Raw genomic sequence first — 20912 nt, 5'->3', positions numbered from 1 at the left:
AATCTCAATGGAACTCATTGCCGCCTAGTTATTTGTTGCAGAATGAAAATATTTATATTAAGAATATTTTAAATATACATCTTCTCATGATATTTTTTTAAGTTAAGTAAAAGATGTTTAATTCCTATAAAATGAATACAATTACTTAATTCCTAATTAAATTCTTATAAATAAAAAAGAATACGAGCATTTGTTTCTTTCCTTCTTTCAACGAGTTGGTATGTGATTTCAATCTCTCATGTAAAAGATGTATATGTCTAACCACGGATTGGTTCGAGAAGATTGTTGGTGAGCAAACATCGTTGTGGATAGATTTGTTCAAGGAAAGGTTCAAGTCTGATGCTTTGTTCGAGTGGGAACACCGTCCCACATTGATTAAAAGTGGGAGATACTTATAATATATAAGCGACGATAATTATTTTCGTTTGTATGGAACTTTTTAGATAAAATTAAAAATTAAACCGATATCGTACCTATACAAATATGACAATTCATTGGTCTTAAAGCCTCCTCGAACGAATGAGGCTTCAACCTCAACCCAAATAAGAGATAATAGAACATGATTGGTTTCATTTAACTTCATAAATTACCAAAGTATCCACTGAAAAAGAAATTCTAGGCAGCTTTTTCCCATTTTGGTTGCACCATAATCTTGTCCTCGTAGGACTGTTTGAACGATTCAGGGATTAATTTACATTCTAAACGTTCCTTAAATTTACTATATATCTTTAATCGAGCTACCAAAAAAGAGGAGCAATGAAATTTTAACGTGATAAGTTATTAATTTACTTTAAAAAGTAACGGTAGAAATTTATCTTCCACTATTGACTCTCCTCCGGTCAAGATCAATTCCTCAACCACAACGAAACCGGGATGAAGAAGTAATTTTTTTCCCATATAGTTAATCTTTATAAAAAAAATTGTAAACAAAAAATCCAATAAATATATTTGATAAGTAAATATATATATATAATCTTCTACCAACAAAATTTCTAAATATTTAAAATTTAATATTACAACATAATTTTTAGTTTAATATAATCTCAGACAATTTCAATATGTGTTGAAAATATATTTATATTAATCATGATAGGAATGAAGACGAGGACGGAAAATATAATCTAGCCCCGTCTCTATTTATCTAACAGGAAGAAATATTTTCCATTTCGTCCTCCTAACAAAATTTTCGTTGATCTATTCCATTCATAAACAAGTAGTAGAATTTGAACTGACAAATTTACCTCAAAATAAAATATCTTTATCAAGAGGTTAAAGCAAACGCATGAGTAAAAATATAATTTAACCAAACTTAGCTACAAACCTATGGAAATGATCTTAAAGGGAAAGTAAGAACTCATTCTTCCCTTCCAATTCAAGTTGTGTAAATCAACCAAGTCACGTCCTGCACAGTAACAAAACAAAAGTGAAAAAACAAAAACAAAAACAAAGAAGCTTGAAACATAATATCTTCAGCTGAGGTACAAAAGAATTAGAAATCTCGAAGTTGCAGACAACATAACTCCTTCCAAGACAGATACCAAACAGTGTTTCATAAACCAGTGGGCAAAGTCAGTGTCAAAAGATATTCTATGTCACACCATTTTTATAGCACAAAGAATTTGAAGTAATGTGGAGAATCAAATTTGAACAACTATTTAGCCACTAGGAAAAATAAATTCTATGTCACACTATTCTACATTGCCATCAAATCACAGCCATTCAAATGAAGTTGTTTGTCTGCCTTTTGATCATCCTACTTTTTAACTCCATACTCTATGTTCCCTAATGAATGAGATGGTCTTGACTTTCTAACGAGTTGGCAATTTCTATTATCAAAAATGAATCCTCTCTGATTTATTGCAAATAATTTCTTTTTTTTCTGTTACGAAAGGAGTATCTAATTCTAATGAATAGGAAAAGGCATCATGTTCCAATTCTTGAGCTACTTTTCAGACACTTACAAGGTTTTGGCATCATTCTTCTAAAAAGCAGCACGCTGATGTCATCAATCTTCAATGGCTTCTTCCAGTTTCTCAGCTTTTTACTGTAAAGAAAACTACAGAGACAGTAGGTTCAATTCCTTCCCTTCACAGTTATTCTCACACTTTTGACCATATTTAGGAAAAATTCTTATCTTACAACTTCATTGAACTCTGCTACTGTTATTCCCATTACTTCACTTGCAATTCAGTTCTTTATTCCTTCTTCCCACTGTTACAACATAAACAAAAAAAGAAATTATCAAAAGCCTACAAATTTGCAGGTTAAATTTAGAATCCAAGACCCGATACACGCTTTCCAATCATACAAGGTCTAACAGTCCAAACTCACCGCTAGCAGATATTGTCCTCTTTGGGCTTTCTCTTAAGGTTTTAAAACGCGTCTACTAGGGGAGGTTTTCACATCCTTATAAAGAATGTTTCGTTATCCTCCTCAACCAATGTGGGATCTCACCATCCCCACCCCTTTTGAGGCCCAGTGTCCTCGCCGGCACTTTCCAATCATACAAGGAAACTACTTGAAGCATTATTCTACAACGAGGAAAGAACAAGTGTAAGCATACGGTTGATGAACAGGAGGGGAGGGGTTAAAAACTTTGAATAAAATGAATGTTTTATCATGTCGACGAAATGGAAAACAAAATTGAAAAAATAATGGAAATCCCTTTTAATGTTCTTTCAAAATGAAGTAAAAGACTAAAGCATGAAGTTATAGAGTTATCATGTCAGCCTAGTTAGATCTTCTTTATTTAAAGAACTGATAAATGTAAAGCACATGAGAACAAGAATTCTGGAATCTACTTTTAGCTTACATGACAAGAATACCCCCACTTTCATAAGTTAATTAGTCCCTGCTATTACACATGATTATTACAATAATTATACTCATTATCTAACCATCACACGAGGGATTAGAAAAAGGTGATTCATAAATGTATAACATAATGGATCTCTTAATCTTATTAAAAAAAATCTCATGTAGCATATGCTGTTTAATTCATATTATAAAAATTCTACATAGACTTGTTGTGATCTACAAATAAGCAAGCTGAAGGTCATTCTGGGCATTATTGGAACTTTTGAAGAGGCTTCCAAGGAACAGTGGCTCAAAACCCGAGCTTTTATTGATTAATAAAGCAATCAAGAAAAGCAGAGAAAAGTGCTTTATTAACCAGGAATTTCTATAGACAACACAAAAAAAATTTCAAACCTTCTTCTGCTGGTCACCATGATTTCGTTGTCTGATGTCTATCATGTTGTGGCAGCCACAGTCCCTCTGTACGTAGCCATGATGTTAGCTTACATCTCTGTAAAATGGTGGAAGTTCTTCACAGCGGAGCAATGTTCTGGAATAAACAAGTTTGTCGCAAAATTCTCAATCCCACTGTTATCATTTCAAGTCATTTCAGACAACAACCTCTACAAAATGAACCTGCAACTGATATTGGCCGATTTCCTTCAGAAAATATTGGCTATTGTTTTGCTGGGAGCTATCACTAAAATCACCTCTAGGGGAGGCTTGCATTGGATTATCACTGGTCTCTCTCTGTCAACCATGCCAAATACTCTAATTCTTGGACTCCCAGTATTGAAGGCCATGTACGGCACTGAAGCAGATGTGCTTCTTGCCCAGATTGTTGTGTTACAGAGCATTCTTTGGTACAACATATTACTGTTTCTCTTTGAGTTCACTACCACCAAAGCAGCTTCTTTAGCTCCAGCATCAGAAGCCACAGGTAGGCATTGGAATTGCTTTTTAAAATAGTAACAAACAGAATCAATTCACCCCTACTTTATAGGTCATGCTGTGTAAAGCTTAGGAATTCCTTAAACAAAAATGGTCATATTCATGCCCATGAACTTCAATAACCATCCCAGCTTGAGTCTCATGTACAATATTAGGACTTCCCTCAACAGAAATGGCTGCTGTATTCATGCTATCAACCAAAATAACATTACTTCATATATGTAAGACCAAGAATGGGAACTTGCTTAACTTTTTCTTGACTTCTCTCATTTCCTAAATTTTTCTCTCTTCCTACTTCCATCAGTCATGAGTGCTATACTTAATCCAGTGTATTTGGCACAAAGAATACTTAAAATACTCTTTGTAACAGCCCAAGCCCACCGCTAGCAGATATTGTCCTCTTTGGGCTTTCCCTTTCGAGTTATCCCTCAAGTTTTTAAAACGCGTCTGCTAGGGAGAGGTTTCCACACCCTTCTAAAGGATGTTTAGTTCTCCTCCCCAACCAATGTGGGATCTCACACTCTCACATAAATTTACGAAACAAAAATGTGTAAGCTAACTTTGTCAGATTCAATCATTCTAGTTATGCTGTTTGCCTTTTTGAAAAGCAGAAATTGATATAACTCAAGAAGAGCGAGCCAAAGAAGAAATTGAGGAGGCAAGAGACAGAAGCAGGAGGAGTCTCAAAACTAGGACCATTCTCTTAACAGTTGCTAGAAAGCTCATCAGCAACCCCAATACTCATGCAACTATATTGGGACTCATTTGGGCAAGCATACGATTCAGGTGAATTAAAAACAATAACTTTCACTTCAAAAAAAAAAACTTAAAGATGCATTGGGATGAAACTAACATGCTCTCAGGTGGGGAGTAAAACTGCCAGAAGTTATTGACAGATCAATAACAATTCTATCAACTGGAGGACTTGGTATGGCTATGTTCAGCTTAGGTATGAAATGAAAACTTTACAAGAAGTTCTATCAAGTAAATGAAGAAAAACTTAACTTCAAGTTGTCTTGCTCATTAGGACTGTTCATGGGTTCGCGGAGTAGCATTATAGCATGTGGTACAAAGATGACACTGGTGGCCATGGGAATGAAATTCTTGATCGGGCCTGCACTTATGGCAGCATGCTCATTTCCTCTAGGACTTAGGGGCAGATTGCTCAAAGTGGCAATTGTGCAGGTTCATTGTAATTTGTATTACTAAGTCCACATGCAGGATTGACAATTCTGTTTGACGTCTTTTTTCTTCTTTATTGGTACAGGCAGCACTTCCTCAAGGAATTGTTCCATTTGTCTTTGCCAAGGAGTATAATATACATCCAGATGTTTTAAGCACAGGGTAAATATTGTAATTTTCAAATCAAACACTCATCATTTCTTGTATCTAAATGGGCTCAGATGATAGAACTTCGCTTCATATTAATTTCTAGCATTTCATCCAAAAAATCAAAGACAGGAAAAACAAGTTATATAGCTAAACTACATACTGAAATGAGGTTTTGTTTTGGTATCAGGGTACTCTTGGGCTTGCTCATTGCACTGCCGGTAGCACTGGTCTATTACTACTTGATGTCATTGTAAGGCATCAATGCAACCATGCCATCACAAGATACATGGTACCGATATTTAGGACATTGACGCTAAACACCAGGAAAGAACCCTTGCAGAGATGAAGTTTTTGAGTTGAATTTTTTTTTGCCATTTTTTTCCCAAAATGGTATACTGCTGATGATTTTAGGAGAACATGTAAATGTGTGTGCTAAAGATATCAACGAAGGATGGTCATATGCAATAAACAAAATAGAAGGGAAATTGCAATATGTTAAATTGGAAGCATAGTGAACAGACCTTCTTCGCTAGTAATCTATCACCCAGAACTATCTGCATTCTCGCGTTTCACTCTGTAATTGTGCAAATATCAGCTGGGCGATAAAGATTCTGTCAAAAACAATCGGAAATTGCATGAAAATTCAAAGAAGAAAGTTTTCAAATGGTTAGCCATACTATAAATTCCTAATTCTTCGTACGTGTTTTTCAAATATCAGATCTAACTATCTCCTATCCAATCATAAATTCCTAATTCTATGAAACTTTATGAAACAAATTAGGGTAAACGTCGAGAGGATTGACAAACTTCGGATGATTAAACAACAACGCGATATGATACTTCCGATTAGAGCTTGAGTTCTCCCCAAATCCAAACTAGTGAGTACAAAATCTATGAGAACAGTTCTATTTTGAGCCGCAATTTGCATTATAATTGAAAACATACAATCCCGAACAAGCGCAGAAAAACCTTAGTATTACACTCACCATCGAATTTGACACTAATTAAGTTGAATGGTGCCTCCTTGATCCCATTAATCGACGCCATTAATCACAGATTGAGCTGGATTTACAAGCCACATCTTAGAAGATCAGTTTCTTTCAAAAACAGGTAGTTCCTCACATGCAGGCATAGCGCTCTCAACCTTGATCCAGAGATGGAGTGGGAATTCAAGGTTTATATATACCCAGATGGCGATCTCAATACTCTTCACCATTCTCTTAACACTCCAGAATATTGGAGAGAGTAGCTATCGCGTCGAAGATCCAGATTTTGTTTTGTATTTGGTATTTTATTTATTCAATAACCTGTATGTCATATTTTTATTCACCAACCTATTCACGCGACTGTAGTACTCTACCACTCGTGCTATCCATCGCGAGATTCTCACATCAGTTTGAGTAGGGGATGAATCATTTTTTATAAAGTGTGAAAATCTCTCTCTAGTAAACTCGTTTTAAAACTATAAAGTCGATAGTGATACATAACGGACAAAAACATACAATATCCATTAGCAGTGGATTTAGATTGTTATACCCATTGCTTTAAACTAGTTTGTATTCGATAAGAGAGACGTACTAAAATTACGAGGAATTGATGAAAGATAAGAAGTTTGGATATTCACATAATCCAATGACTCAAACAACTCAGGCTGTCTACCTCAAATTATAAAAAGGTTCAATTGGGTTATATTTTTACTGTTTGGGTTTGGTTAATTTTTTTTTTAAATTTGAAATTCGGTTTGATTTTTATTTCTACGACTAATTTGACCAACCCTAAAATATATGGATCACAAGTGAGCGTAGATTGTTATAAAAATTAAAATTATTTGAGATCTGTAACTAATGTTAATGATATCTGTTGTGCTTTGTCAATATTTAATATCGAGTTTTATGAAATTTTGATTATTAATGTACAAAATTTGAAATTAATAAAAAAAAAAAAACACGAACAATACAACAACTTAACTCAACTCAACAAAATTTCTAGTTGGTCTAAAATAAATTCTGAATTAATCAATATTAAGAAGAAAACACAGGGTGAAATTTGAAGTATGGAACGACGGAGCTAGGGATTATTAATCTCTAATTTTTACTTAGTGTCTAAAAAGTTTTTAAAATTAAAAAATATATAATAAATACCTAATGATATGAACCACGACTAAAGAATTTTCATACCTCAAGGTCCAATTACAAGGACGAGAGCCAAGAAGCTACAACAAACCTTATACATTTATATTCAAGCTACGGTGAGCTCATCAAAGGAAATTCTAGAAGACGCCAGAGACCTCCCTTATATGTTGTGCAAAGTTGAGGTTCAAGAAAGAGATGAATTAAATGCACTTCAAGTTGCATTTAATGAATTCTGCTGAATTTATGAAATTAGTTCAAAGATGACTAATAAGCACATTTTATTAATTACATTATTTAATTATAGTTTAATTATTTGTGGGTCATATTTAAGCTAGTTTTAAATGTAGGAGTTAAGGTTATATTGTAACCCACGTAAGTTACTATATTATACCATTAACTAGTCATTTTAATAGGGAGGTTATGGGTATTTCTCATTTACTGGCCCATCTAATTTAGGAGTTATGTATGACATAAGTTAAGGTTGTAAAGGCTATATAAAGCCTTATTTCCTTTGATTAGACATCAGATTTTGGAATTAAGAATAGAATTTCTATTTTATCTTTGTTGAGAGCTAAATTTTCTTTGTAAATTATTGTGTTTAGAACTTGCATGTAGAATCATTAAGTGGTATTGATGAAACCTCTTGTGGAGTGATTCGAATCACGAGTTTAGGAACGAGTTTTCTTTACTCTTAATCTTGATCATCAAGGTAATCCGTTCCATACTTTCCCTTGGGTTGATTTCCATATCACCTAATCTGTCACATTAAAGTCTTTTAACATATTCAAAATTATTGAAAATTAATCCAACTATTCTATACACAATTTAATTATATGTCATAACATATTCAAAATTATTAAAAATTAATCCATATATTCAATACACAATTTAATTAAATGTCAATATGAAAATAAATGGGATCTAAATACTTTATAAAGTTAACTTACCAATAAATACAAAAATTTACAGGTAATTTAATCATATATTTATTTGAATAAGTTAACTTCCCAATAAATAAAAAAAATTTACAGGTAATTTAATCATATATTTATCTAAATTGTTATTATATACTTTCCATTTTTGTAAATTTATCTAATAAAAATAGTGCACAAAATATGACATCATCAGAATTAATACCGAGACATTCTCGACAGTCGACACAATATTTTAATTATATTTATTAAAGAAAGAAAGAAAGAAATATATATAAAACTCAACGGTCGTAAATGCTAGAGGATGGTCTTTATTCTCGAATCCAACGGTCGAAAAATAACAGGCAGAAAAAAGAAAAAAGGGGAAAATAAAGAGAAAAAAGAAGAAGAAAGGGCTGAAATTAGGGTTTTAAAGGTGTATATCAAAGCCCCCCGAATCCTCCATTCATTTCCACCTGGTGGGGAAGAGGATTATCGTTTCCCTTTCAGGATTTTCGTTTCCTTCTCCTTTTGAATCTTTCATTTTCCCCCACAAACCATGGGAAAGGGTCCTGGTCTCTACTCCGACATCGGCAAGAGAGCTAGAGGTTGTTCATTTCTCCATCTTCATTTCTTCATTCCATTTTTTTCCTCCTGTAACATGGTGTTCAATCTTTTATTTTGGTTAATTTTTCTTTAAATCTTTTAGTATTGTGCTGTTTTCTTTGGCAGATCTTCTGTACAGAGACTACCAGAGCGACCAAAAGTTCACCATCACCACCTACTCCCCCACTGGAGTTGTGAGTTCGTCTTGCCACTCTCTTTAGTTTCTAGTATCTATTTTGGTGTTCAACTTCTACTGTTGGATTCAATTTCCATTGGTGTATGAATCGTTAAGTACAACAAAAAAAGGAGTGTAAATACGCTTCTTAATTATGAAATTTTGACTTTATTTCTCTCGTTTTTAATTCTGTTGCTGTTCTTTATTGATTCCGAGGTATTACCAGAACTTATATAGCTTTTGTATACCTGTTGGGTTGAAATTTGATTCTTTGAAGTAATGAATGTATGGTTTTCTTTTCTTTTAATGGTCACTGACATTACCACTCTGTTTATGGGGTATGTTTGTTTTATTTTCAATTTAATAAGGTTCCTATGGAAGAAATTGTGACCGCCCAAATTTCTGAGATTTGTTAAAGCCTAAAGGGTGAATGGCGTAGTTAATTTTCATTTTATTATATTGCATACACGGGTCAGTATCGACTGCGATTCATGATTCTTTTGCACCATTTTTTTAAAATTAGTTGGATCTTCCATGAACAAATTCCATGTTCCATTTCGGTCCTGTGGTTGCTTACTAGATATTTATGCCAAGTATTTGGGAATTAACTTAGATAATGCTTTTCCTCTACTATTACAAGCGTGCGCTTATTCCATATTTATATCTTTCTGTCTGCAGGCTATAACATCTTCAGGAACTAAGAAGGGTGACCTGTTTCTGGCTGATGTGAATACTCAGCTGAAGAACAAAAATATCACAACGGATATCAAAGTTGACACGAGCTCCAATGTAACATATTTTTCTTTTACTTTCTGCTTTATTGTATTCCTCTGTTTAAGATTTGAGTATCATACTTGCCCCCCTCCTGTTCTCCCTCTCTCTCCATTACTTATAGCATGGAATTTTAATCTCATAGTTCTTTTTTTTTCCCCCATTAGTAAGTCAAGAAATTAGAGGGTTTGCTTGGTTTAGTGTCATTGTTGTTCCATTTTCATATTTGAATACAGTGGTGCAGCCAGAAATTTTCTTAGGGTGGGGCATGGTTTTACATGCTAACTTTTTATAAACTAAAATTTCAATTTTTAAAATTCAGAGGGAAAAATCAGATAAGTCTCAACTATTTTGTATATAAGTTTTTGAATTATGTCATACGAAAAGTGGACAATTGCCCTCTTCTTTTTCACTCCGCCCCTGTCTGAATATCTTGGATTTTCATCTGATTACGGAACTCTATTCAGTTCAAGAAAGCCCATTGAGAAAGTCTGAATGCACTATAGAAAGATAACATGAATTGTTCACAATCAAGGATCATGTGATCATGTATAACACTCTGAATAATTAAGAGTTTATGATTAAAATATTAACATAGAATATTTGAAGCGAGTGTTTGTCTTGCTTCATCTTGGTGAAGCTAGATTCCCTTGTTTAGTCTATCCCTTTGTACTTTTATTGAAGAATAAGGAATCATGTTCGGCAGTGGTTGGTCCACTTTGATGTGGAAAGCAGCAGTAAGCATGCCTATCTTTTCATGATCATCTGACAATCTGAGAAAAGCCATCTGCTTCTCTATTTTGTTTGAGGCAGTTCTTAAGTATATTCAGTAATGATATTTCTTTGAGGCGGTAAGCCATTGGGTTGAACCCCTTTTGTAATTGCTCCCACCTCATCCACCGACATGCACATTTATTGATGCAATTATAAAATCTAAATCGAGGTAGGTTTGTGTATGCCATTTTTAATCACTGGTATTTGGTAGTGATGTTGTACGTTCCTTTTTACTTATTCTTTGTGTCATATTACTTTTTGTGCAATTGTTGTGACTGCTGTTGTGAAATTTTGTAGCTTGTCACAACTATCACCGTGGATGAACCTGCTCCTGGATTGAAGGCAATCTTTAGTTTCAAAGTCCCTGATCAAAGGTCTGGTAAGGTGAGTGATGGAATAATGTGTTTTCTTTCAGTCTCAGGATTTTGTGTCTTTCTTTTCTAATTGTGGTGCTGTGCATTTTTTTTCTCTGACCATCATGTGAAAATAGTTACAAAACAGGCAGATAAATTCAGCCAACTGAATTTTGTTTTTGTCAAGTAGGTGGAACTGCAATATCTGCATGATTATGCTGGAATCAGCACGAGTATTGGGCTGACAGCCAATCCTATTGTCAACTTTTCTGGTGTTGTTGGAACGAATCTTCTTGCCCTTGGTACCGATCTTTCATTCGATACCAAAACTGGAAACTTCACCAAAGTCAACTCTGGACTAAGCTTTGCCAACGCAGACCTTATTGCTTCTCTGACCTTGTGAGTTTTTTAAGTCAGCTCTCGTATAGGTTTTGGTACATATTCAGGGGAATAATTATGTCCATTCATGATTCAGGAACGATAAAGGTGATACCTTGAGTGCATCATACTACCACACAGTGAACCCATTGACTAGCACCGCTGTCGGTGCGGAGGTAGCTCATAGCTTTTCCTCCAACGAGAACACGATCACGGTCGGCACCCAACATGCACTCGACCCATTGACCACAGTGAAGGCACGGGTGAACAACTTCGGAAAGGCAAGTGCTCTTATCCAGCACGAGTGGCGTCCAAAATCATTGTTCACTGTATCTGGGGAGGTAGACACCAAAGCAATTGAGAAGAGCGCAAAAGTTGGTCTAGCTTTGGTTCTCAAGCCATGATTAGGAAATTTCACTCGCTATGGCTTGAAGAATTAACTTGTTTGTTCTTCAGACTTGGCAGTTGTTTTGGATTGTTGAAATAAGCGTTGAGATGATGATGGTATCATTAGAGACTTGTTTAGTACACTCTGGTCAGCCCCTCCCTTTTGAAACTGAGGCCCATGATGGATTCATGCTGAGATATTGTTCCAACTCTATTTTCTTGTTCCAAGTTTCGACACAATAGGTTCAAATCTATTTCTGTATCGACAAGAATTTAAGGAATTGACAAGTGTAGACGATTTTACACAAACAAACCTTCCCCTAATCCCCAATTTAGAAGGAGAATTTTTTTCTTCCAGAAACATATATGTATGTATGTATGTATGTGTGTGTGTATGTATGTGTATATGATGTATGTATGTATATGTATGTGTGTATGCATGCATGTATGTATGTGTGTATGTATGTATATGTATGTATGTATATATATATATGTGTATCTATATATATATATATGAATCTATATCGATATATCTATATGTGTTTATATATATATATATATATATATATATATATATATATTTTTTTTTTTGGATTTTTTTTAATTCTCTCTCAATATATGGTCTTTAGAATTAGCATCTTCTTTTTTTCTTTCTGTTGATTTAAATTAGGGTATCTATTCCTTATTCGATATTTTTTTTAAAAAAAATATTCCTAATTCCTTTAGCATCTTTCATATTTTATGCCCATTAAGTCAAAAGGTCTTTTTTTATTTCAAAATTATTAATTGTATCAATTAAAAAAATTAGATTTTTATACTCAGGTGTATTACTACTTAATTACCAAATTGTACCCGTTAAAAAAAAAAACTCTAAACTAGAATTATTTCAGATAAAATTTTATTTTAAAATTATTAATGCATATTTCACAATATTAAAAATAAATAGTAAAAAAAAAAAACAAAATTTCATTAATATGCATACTTTTGTAATTTATTTTTGTGTGAAAAATAATAATTTTATTTAAGTGATTTTGAGTGAATTTAAATGAAATAGTGTGAAAATAGATATAATTATTACCCTGTATAAATACCTAAATATTCCTATTTTCTGATTGGTTATTGGGCCGCAATGATAAAAGCCATGGCCCATTCGTCTGGCAAAGTCTACGCCGACGCATCAATTTTTCTTGCGTACGGAGAAAAATGGGAGTCCTTCTATCGAAGATCGGAGCTCTTCTTTCAAACTGGTTCGGCCCCTCGACGGCGAGGGCCGAAGATGCGTCGTCGGAGCCGTCTTCCGTGTTGTCTTTTCACTCCTCAGCTAGATGGCAACTCCACTTCAATTCCGCTAAGGAATCCTCCAAGCTCGTAAGTCTCTATTTTACTATTTCAATTGCCAGTTGTTGGATCAAAGGGATTTTTTCTAGGGTTACTGTTGTCAATTCGATTGCTGATCTGATCTCTTTCTCTTCCTTGAATTTGTTGGATTGTGGGAGAGTAGATGGTGATTGATTTCTCCGCGACTTGGTGTGGACCCTGTAGGCTCATGGAGCCGTCCTTCAACGCCATGGCCAGCAAATACACCGATGTTGAGTTCGTCAAAATCGATGTAGATGAGCTATCTGTACGCCTTTCTCCTTCTCTCAATTTTGCTTCCTCTTATTTCTGTGTCAGAATCTTAACCGCGATTGTAGTCATAAATTTTGTTGCTAATGTTAGGGCGTTTTTTCAGTTTAGTGCATGAATTTAAAACCATTTCTTTCATCTTCAAAATCAATTTAAAACATCTCTTTTATGTTAGTAATGCTGATATTGTCCACTTTGATCATAAGTTCTGACTTGACTTTTTGTTTCCCCAAGAGACCTCGTACTAGTATTCCTTACTTATAAACCCATGATCAACCCCTTAATTAGCCGATGTAGGACTCCTCTCCCAACAATCCTCCCCTTGAACAAAGTAAATTATAGAGCCTCCTTTGAGGCTTAGGGAGCCCTTGAACAACCTCCCCTTAATCTCGATTCTCTGGAGTCCTCGAACAAATTACACCCTTTGTTTGACACTTAAGCCACTTGACTACACCTTCGAAGCTTGCAACTTTTTTGTTTGACATTCGAAGATTCTATTGATATGGCGAAGTTAAGGGCATGACTCTGATATTATGTTAGGAATCACGAACCTCCACAATGGTATGATATTGTCCACTTTGAGCATAAGCTCTTATCACTTTGATTTTGGTTTCCACAAAAGGCCTCATACCAATGGAGATAGTATTTCTTATTTATAAACCCATGATCAACCCCTTAATTAGCTGATGTGGGACTCCCCAACCATCCCCAACACTCTAATCATTAAAATTTAATTTATGTTTAATTTTATATTTTTAAATGTGATTTTCAAATCATTAAAATTTATTATGAATCGTGTGAAACATGCCTTTAGTCTTTGTTGTTTTCATTCTAACTTTATGTTGTCCAATAAATGCTTAGTGAGTTAGTATAAGTTTCAAAGAGATATTAGGCATGTAGGAGAGTAAACATTTGCAATTTCTACCCATTTCTTACAAATTTGGAAGAGAAATGAGAAAATTTCTTCCCTTATCGCGTAGGTTTATCATAAGCTAATATTAATATTGACTTACGGAAATGATATAGTCGAAAAATGTTAAAACATGCAAACATGGTCATAGCTATTCTCACCAAAAGGTACCTCTAGTCTCACATGTTCTTGTTCGACAAACGAAATTTTTTCAAATGTAGGGACTAAATTGAAACATTTTAAACAACAAGAGTAGATTGAAAATAGAAAATACACCAATATTAGGGACTAAAACATACATTTAGCTAGAATTTAATTGCAAGATTGACAAGATTGTTCGTGAAATCAGGATGTGGCTCAGGAATTTGGAGTACAAGCTATGCCCACATTTATGTTGCTGAGGAGAGGGAAAGTGGTGGATACAGTGGTTGGAGCCCGCAAAGAAGAGCTGGAGAAGAAGATTCAAAAGCACAGATGAGCATCTGGTTGAACTTTAATCCAAAAACCCCCAACAATAAGTCCTCTCACTCTCACACTTCTTCCTCTCCTTTATGTAGACATTTGAAAGTTATCTATTTTCTAACTTGGTCAGCTATTTGAATGTTAAACTCCATCCTCAATCTATCCATCTTCTCTGTTCTGTAAGGCATACCCATTGTTTGCCTTTAGTTGGTGAAGTGCTTAAAAGCCCAACAGTTTTAGGATGTTTTCTTGCAAACAGCTCAAGTTCTGAAGCTGACTTGAACTTTGTTATCTGTGTGAAACAAATCTTGATAGTATAATGCTTAGTTAAGACAATTTCTATGATCTGTAAGAACCGTGTGCTGCTCCTCTTCTTCATCTTCTTCCTTTTTTTCAGTGTCTTTGCTATTATAATAGCATTTGTTGTGGCCTTCCTCTATGGGAATGCAAATATTTGCTTGTGAATGCATTTTGTTTTACCTTTCTTTGAGAATCACATTCATTTTTAGAGATGATTTACAATGATGGGAAAGTAAGTCAGGATTGATCTCATCTTGAGAATTGCAAATCTTACAGAGCAGTGAAAAAGGAAAAGGAACAAGACAACGTGGGAATCCATGTTTTTCATCTCGCATTTGATTTGTTTTTGTTTTGGTGTTTGCCTTTTCATTTTGTATTTTGTGTTCAACCTTTATGTTCTTGATAAATATTAGTTTCTGAGTATCGCAGGATTTATTGAAATTGAAATTAACACAATTCCAGAATTGGTTTAGCCTGCCTACAGATTTTGAGATTTTGGGCTTGTATTCAATTCTGGGTTACATTTTAGATTAATTTAAATTATTTGTTTTTCTTATTTTATTTTAAGTGTTTTTTTTGGCGCTTAAATATTGTAGGATCACGTGAGCTGCCCTAGTAGTAGAAAACCGATGAAAATAGGTACTTTATTTGGTTTATGGACAAAAATATATACATTTTGTTAACTCTATAATTCATCGAGAAATTGAGTTTGTTTGAACGAAGTTTAGCATGTTAAAAGTAACCGACCTATTCCCATTTGATCCATATTAATACATAGAATACATAATAAAAGAATAAAAGAATAATTTAGAACAAAGAAAGAGTCATTTTGTATGTTACAATTAATACACAAAAATTCAAACCAAAGATTCAATTGGGAGTTATCAAAGAATATAAGTAGATTAGAGTTATCAAAGAACAAGTAGATTTGGAGCTAAGTCTTGGAGAATGGGATGACTGTAGGTTGGAGGTCCTAAACTTTTCTAGACAGAAAACCCTGTGGTTTGATTGATTTCTCTAGCGGGATAGCTCAGTTAGTTGAGTAGAAGACTGAAAATCTTCATTATCACCAGTTCAAATCTGGTTCTTGGCTCTACGGACTTTCGAGCATCTCGATATCTAGTAACATCAAAGCGGCAGCAATTATACGAGGAGATCAAGAAATCGTTGAAGACAAAGACAAGTATACTGACCATTAGAAGAAGGGACCAGCACAACGTGCAGGCCGGCATTGTTTGGAGGAAGATGGAGGCGGAGAGGATAGAGTTTTCCATTGAGAGGATTCCGAGTACAGACGATGATGTCGGGGAGGCCCGACTCCTCTATCAACTTCTCCTTCAACTCCTCCGGCTGACTCCCTTTGAATGTAAAACTCACCTCTTCTACTCCCTTCTTCACCTCCCCTTTCCTGTTTGCCACATAGTAATGGATCACCCTCCCCTCCGCCGCTGTCATTGGTGACCCATCTACTGATTCGCTTGACTGCAAGTCATTAATATGTATATATAAGACTTTCAACTTCAAACCCAAGAGAAATATAGCTGTGGATTGCAGACCAAACCACCTGTTCTCTACAATGATGATCCCGTGACGGCGAGGAGTCCACGACCTTGCAATGCCGGCGGCGGAAATGATGATGGTGGTGGTGGGGTTTGTGCTTGGAGGGTGGGGGCGGTGGTGGAAGAGTAGGTGCAGACGAGTGGTAATGAACAGAGCTGGGAGATCGAACCTGGAGGATATCGATGTCCCAAAGGATCCAATCCTTGGTGGCGGCTCTAAAAGGAATATCATGAGTAACGGAGTTGCGCCAGGGAGGCAAGCCGCTATTGGCCCTAAGGAACTGGCCGTACCGAGTTTTGAGCCTGACTAGAAAGCCCTCACGGAGGGCCTCCCACTCGGTGGAGGGATCGGGCTTTTGGGGTAGGGTTTGCAGGACCTTTTTGCCGGTCATGCCCAGAAGAAAGGGGAGATTGGAGGCGGTTAGGTATTTACCGAAGCAGCTCTTGAAGCGGAGGCCGGGGGGATTGTCGACGAATTCGACCGTCCATTTGGCGTTTTTGACCGAGCCGTTGCGGTCTTGGTACACGCTTTCTTCGTCGTCCTCTGCAAGGAGGTACTTGTCATGGTGGCTTTTTAGACGAACCACTTTGGCCTTCTGGAATAGCTCCATCGCAGTCCTGGACGACGGAATCAACAACAACAACAACAACAAAATATGACCCAAAATTCAAGACAACCCTTTTTAGGTGAAAAACAAATAGTGTAAACCCGAAAATGGAGGACCCTACGGCTTTGCCTCGCCGGAATCTGCTAATTCCAGCACCCCATTATTTGTGGTTCAAATCTCCCACTAGTTTTTATTTTTAATAAATTTTTAATTTCTCTTTTTTTACATAATTAATAAAAATTTTGTAATTTGGGTAAATTTAAGAATATTATTGAGATTAGTTAATATGGAAAAAAAAAAAAAAAACAATAAATGAAATAGAAAAAATACAAAGAAGGCACGAAGAAGCGAAAACGCGAAGGGGTCTCCGTCACCGGCGCCGGGAACGGAGCTGCGAAGAAATCTCTACTCTCTCCTCTTCACTCCTCAAAATTATGAACTAATTCCCTTTGTCGAAATGGTTGTCGCTTCAATCTCACCTTCTTCAATGCAATTACAATCGACTTCATCCTTCTCTTCCCCCGTTTTCTTGTGCCTAATCGAAACCAGAAATAACCTCAAAGTTTGCCTGAGTGAGTTTAAATCAAAGCCCAGAATTCGAATTTCAATTCCCAGAGCTTCGTCTTCTTCAACATCCAAAGATATATGGAGAAGAAAAACCTCATCTGAGAAATCAACCACAACCCCATTTCCCCAAAAGTACGAACGCAGTGCAAGGAGGCAAAGAGAGTCCTCACATTTAGACCATAGCGTTGATATGGATGAGCTTTTAGCGTCAATTGGACAAACGAAGAATGAGCAAGAGCTTTACTCGATTCTGTCGCCGTACAAAGGGCGGCAGCTTTCAATGCGGTTTATGGTGTCGATTCTGTCGCGAGAATCGGACTGGCAAAGGTCGCTTGCGATTCTCGATTGGATCAACGAAGAGGCTCTGTACACTCCTTCGGTCTTCGCTTACAATGTTGTTCTACGAAATGTGCTACGCGCTAAACAGTGGGAGCTTGCACATGGGCTGTTCGACGAAATGCGCCAGAGAGCTCTTGCGGCTGATAGGTATACTTATTCGACCCTTATCACTTATTTTGGCAAAGAGGGTATGTTTGATGCTGCCCTCTCTTGGCTACAAAAAATGGACCAAGATCGTGTGTCTGGGGACCTTGTTTTGTACAGTAATTTGATTGAGCTTTCTCGTAAACTCTGTGATTATTCAAAGGCTATTTCTATTTTTTCGAGATTGAAAAGATCTGGGATTACCCCCGACATTGTAGCCTATAACTCCATGATTAATGTGTTTGGAAAAGCTAAGCTTTTTAGAGAGGCTCGTTTTTTGTTGAAAGAGATGAGAGCTGTGGATGTTGTGCCTGATACTGTTAGCTATTCCACTTTGCTGAGTATGTTTGTTGAGAATGAGAAGTTCTTGGAGGCACTCTCTGTGTTTTCTGAGATGACAGAGGTCAACTGCCCGCTTAATCTTACAACTTGTAACATTATGATTGATGTTTATGGTCAATTGGATATGGTGAAGGAAGCTGATCGGCTGTTTTGGAGCATGAGAAAGATGGGAATCGAACCGAATGTTGTGAGTTACAACACCATTCTGAGGGTTTATGGTGAGGCTGAGCTTTTCGGGGAAGCGATACACCTTTTCCGGTTGATGCAGAGGAAGGAGATCGAGCAGAATGTCGTGACATATAACACCATGATCAAGATATATGGGAAGTCCTTGGAGCATGAAAAAGCAACAAATCTCATACAAGAGATGCAAAATAGAGGGATTGAACCAAATGCTATCACTTACTCAACAATAATTTCAATATGGGGTAAAGCAGGAAAGTTGGATAGAGCTGCAATGCTATTCCAGAAGCTGAGAAGCTCTGGTGCTGAGATTGATCAGGTCCTTTACCAGACTATGATTGTGGCCTATGAGCGGGCAGGCTTGGTTGCTCATGCCAAGCGTTTGATTCAAGAGTTAAAGCAACCAGACAACATTCCGAGGAAGACAGCGATTACCATTCTTGCTAGAGCTGGTCGAGTCGAAGAAGCCACTTGGGTGTTTCGTCAAGCATTTGATGCAGGCGAGTTAAAGGATATATCTGTTTTCGGGTGCATGATCGACCTGTTTTCGAGGAACAAGAAGCACAAAAATGTGGTGGAGGTGTTTGAGAAGATGAGAAGTGTGGGGCATTTCCCAAGCTCTAATGTCATTGCCCTTGTCCTAAACGCTTATGGGAAGCTGAGGGACTTTGACAAGGCCGATGCTGTATATATGGAGATGCAAGAAGAGGGCTGTGTTTTTCCAGACGAAGTGCACTTCCAGATGCTCAGTCTCTACGGTGCAAGAAAGGATTACAAGAGATTGGAGGAGTTGTTCGAAAGGCTCGACTCCGATCCCAATATCAATAAGAAGGAACTGCACCTCGTCGTTGCGAGTATCTACGAAAGAGCTAATAGACTCAACGATGCGTCTCGGATTATGAACAGGATGAATGAAATGTCCATTTCAAGATCATGACTTTGAATTCTACCTTCCTGTGTACAGTAAAGTTTTACTAGCTAAATGATTCCTTACTTATTGAACATCATTTGTAAAATATGCATATTGCCACACAAACTTGGTCAATGAGGCAAAGTTCTTGCTGAACGTGAATCATGATATTTGGATACGATTAGGTTTCGTTCCTCTCTTCAAACAACATGAGATCTCACCATCCACCTCTTGAAAGTCCAATGTTCTTGCTAAACACTGCTCGGTGTCTGGCTCTGATACCATCTATAACAGCCCAAGTCTACCGCTAGCAGATATTGTCTGTTTTGGCCTATTACGTATCACCGTCTCACAATTTTAAAACACGTCTACCATGGAGAGTCTAGCCCTACTCCGACCAGTATCATCGTCTCACAATTTTAAAATGCGCCTACTATGAAGAGAGTCTAGCCCTACTCCGACGAGTATCGTAGTCTCACAATTTTAAAATACGTCTTGCTATGAAAAATAATATAAACTTAACCATTTATTTTCATGTATTTAAGTTCCATTTAAATTCAAAATTATCCGTCCTCATTTAATTTTACTATTAATTTTTTTTGTCCATTACTTTCTTACCTATCATTTATTAACAAATGGTTTCATTTGGTGTAAAATTAATTTAAAACCATTTTTTTAAATAAAAAAAATTGAAAAATATGGAAAATTTTAATTAAGGACCTTTCACTTTCATTAATTTTTCTTCAGTTTAGTTTCCAATAATAATGCTATTAAAACTTCCACTTTTTAAGTAATTTGATGACTTTAAACAAAACCAAACTCCTTCTGGCAATATTTTTCCATTTTTAATTTAATGATCTAAAATTTCGAAGATATTAACTTTTGTATAATGTAAAAGAAATAATAAAATATGACCGTAACTCGTTTTAATTGTGTATATATCATAAACAAATTTGAATTTAAGATATACACATAAATGTAACATAAATACCTCTTTTACTTTTCAATTATATACTTTTTATTTGCGAACTAAAAATGATAATTTAATTAATTGGTGAATTAAAAAACGTATTTAGTTTATCTAAGAAATTGAAATCTTTGACTATTTTATTGACTAGGAAAAGTCTTAAAAAAAAACATTTTTTCTTTCTTTTGCAAATTCCTTCCTTGCATACAAAACTTTCTTTTGTAAGATTTAAATTTAATTTTTTTAATCTTCAAATATAATTTATTGTAATATTTTTTATATATTTTATATTAGTTGAACTAGATTAATGTAATATTCATTTTTTATTCAGCAAAATATATAAATTTGAAAAAATAATGGCTATGAAAAAATCAGTATTTAAAAAAAAAAGCATTTAAAATAGATTAGAAACGTAAATTTTAAAGAGAA

The 20912-nt window shown here is 35.5% G+C and overlaps 5 protein-coding genes and 1 long non-coding RNA gene across 9 annotated transcripts; 4 read left to right on the top strand and 2 right to left on the bottom strand.

Annotated features, from left to right (window-relative positions):
• Positions 1-1110: 1110 nt before the first annotated feature.
• LOC111441606 lies at positions 1111-6359 on the bottom strand. 3 transcript variants are annotated; one of them, XR_002710192.1, is made up of 6 exons: positions 6066-6359; positions 5601-5690; positions 3211-3752; positions 2140-2211; positions 1962-2056; positions 1111-1402 (listed from the first exon to the last, which is right to left on the bottom strand). It is a non-coding gene; the product is annotated as an uncharacterized LOC111441606 (long non-coding RNA). The 3 variants fall into 3 exon arrangements; XR_002710193.1 differs by having other exon boundaries at positions 1962-2044; XR_002710191.1 differs by having other exon boundaries at positions 1962-2211.
• LOC111441598 (auxin efflux carrier component 8) lies at positions 3211-5638 on the top strand. Its single transcript, XM_023078643.1, has 6 exons — positions 3211-3736; positions 4359-4533; positions 4611-4696; positions 4775-4932; positions 5015-5091; positions 5267-5638. Exons 1-6 carry the CDS (start codon positions 3229-3231, stop codon positions 5331-5333), a joined length of 1071 nt encoding a protein of 356 aa, XP_022934411.1. The 5' UTR covers positions 3211-3228; the 3' UTR covers positions 5334-5638.
• Positions 6360-8550: 2191 nt separating the features above from the next.
• Positions 8551-11900, top strand: LOC111441600 (mitochondrial outer membrane protein porin of 34 kDa). The gene is made up of 6 exons (XM_023078646.1): positions 8551-8730; positions 8855-8922; positions 9582-9692; positions 10746-10832; positions 10992-11200; positions 11277-11900. Exons 1-6 carry the CDS (start codon positions 8682-8684, stop codon positions 11581-11583), a joined length of 831 nt encoding a protein of 276 aa, XP_022934414.1. The 5' UTR covers positions 8551-8681; the 3' UTR covers positions 11584-11900.
• Positions 11901-12711: 811 nt separating this feature from the next.
• Positions 12712-14912, top strand: LOC111441603 (thioredoxin H2-like). Its single transcript, XM_023078653.1, has 3 exons — positions 12712-12934; positions 13068-13190; positions 14452-14912. The coding sequence occupies exons 1-3, from the start codon at positions 12770-12772 to the stop codon at positions 14578-14580; spliced, it is 417 nt and encodes a 138-aa protein (XP_022934421.1). The 5' UTR covers positions 12712-12769; the 3' UTR covers positions 14581-14912.
• Positions 14913-15456: 544 nt separating this feature from the next.
• On the bottom strand, positions 15457-17279 carry LOC111441599. 2 transcript variants are annotated; one of them, XM_023078645.1, is made up of 3 exons: positions 16429-17279; positions 16058-16346; positions 15457-15983 (listed from the first exon to the last, which is right to left on the bottom strand). In XM_023078645.1, exons 1-3 carry the CDS (start codon positions 17032-17034, stop codon positions 15958-15960), a joined length of 921 nt encoding a protein of 306 aa, XP_022934413.1. In that variant the 5' UTR covers positions 17035-17279; the 3' UTR covers positions 15457-15957. The 2 variants fall into 2 exon arrangements, with proteins under 2 accessions (XP_022934413.1, XP_022934412.1); XM_023078644.1 differs by having other exon boundaries at positions 15457-16346.
• A 53-nt stretch (positions 17280-17332) lies between these two features.
• Positions 17333-19824, top strand: LOC111441589 (pentatricopeptide repeat-containing protein At5g39980, chloroplastic). The gene has a single exon (XM_023078634.1). It carries the CDS (start codon positions 17489-17491, stop codon positions 19541-19543), a length of 2055 nt encoding a protein of 684 aa, XP_022934402.1. The 5' UTR covers positions 17333-17488; the 3' UTR covers positions 19544-19824.
• Positions 19825-20912: the final 1088 nt, after the last annotated feature.

This window comes from Cucurbita moschata, unplaced genomic scaffold (assembly GCF_002738365.1).
Source record: "Cucurbita moschata cultivar Rifu unplaced genomic scaffold, Cmos_1.0 Cmo_Scf00004, whole genome shotgun sequence".
In the NCBI taxonomy this organism is placed as follows: Eukaryota; Viridiplantae; Streptophyta; class Magnoliopsida; order Cucurbitales; family Cucurbitaceae; genus Cucurbita; species Cucurbita moschata.
Note: the sequence above shows the minus strand (reverse complement) of the source record. Positions and strands in the feature narration are given on the sequence as shown.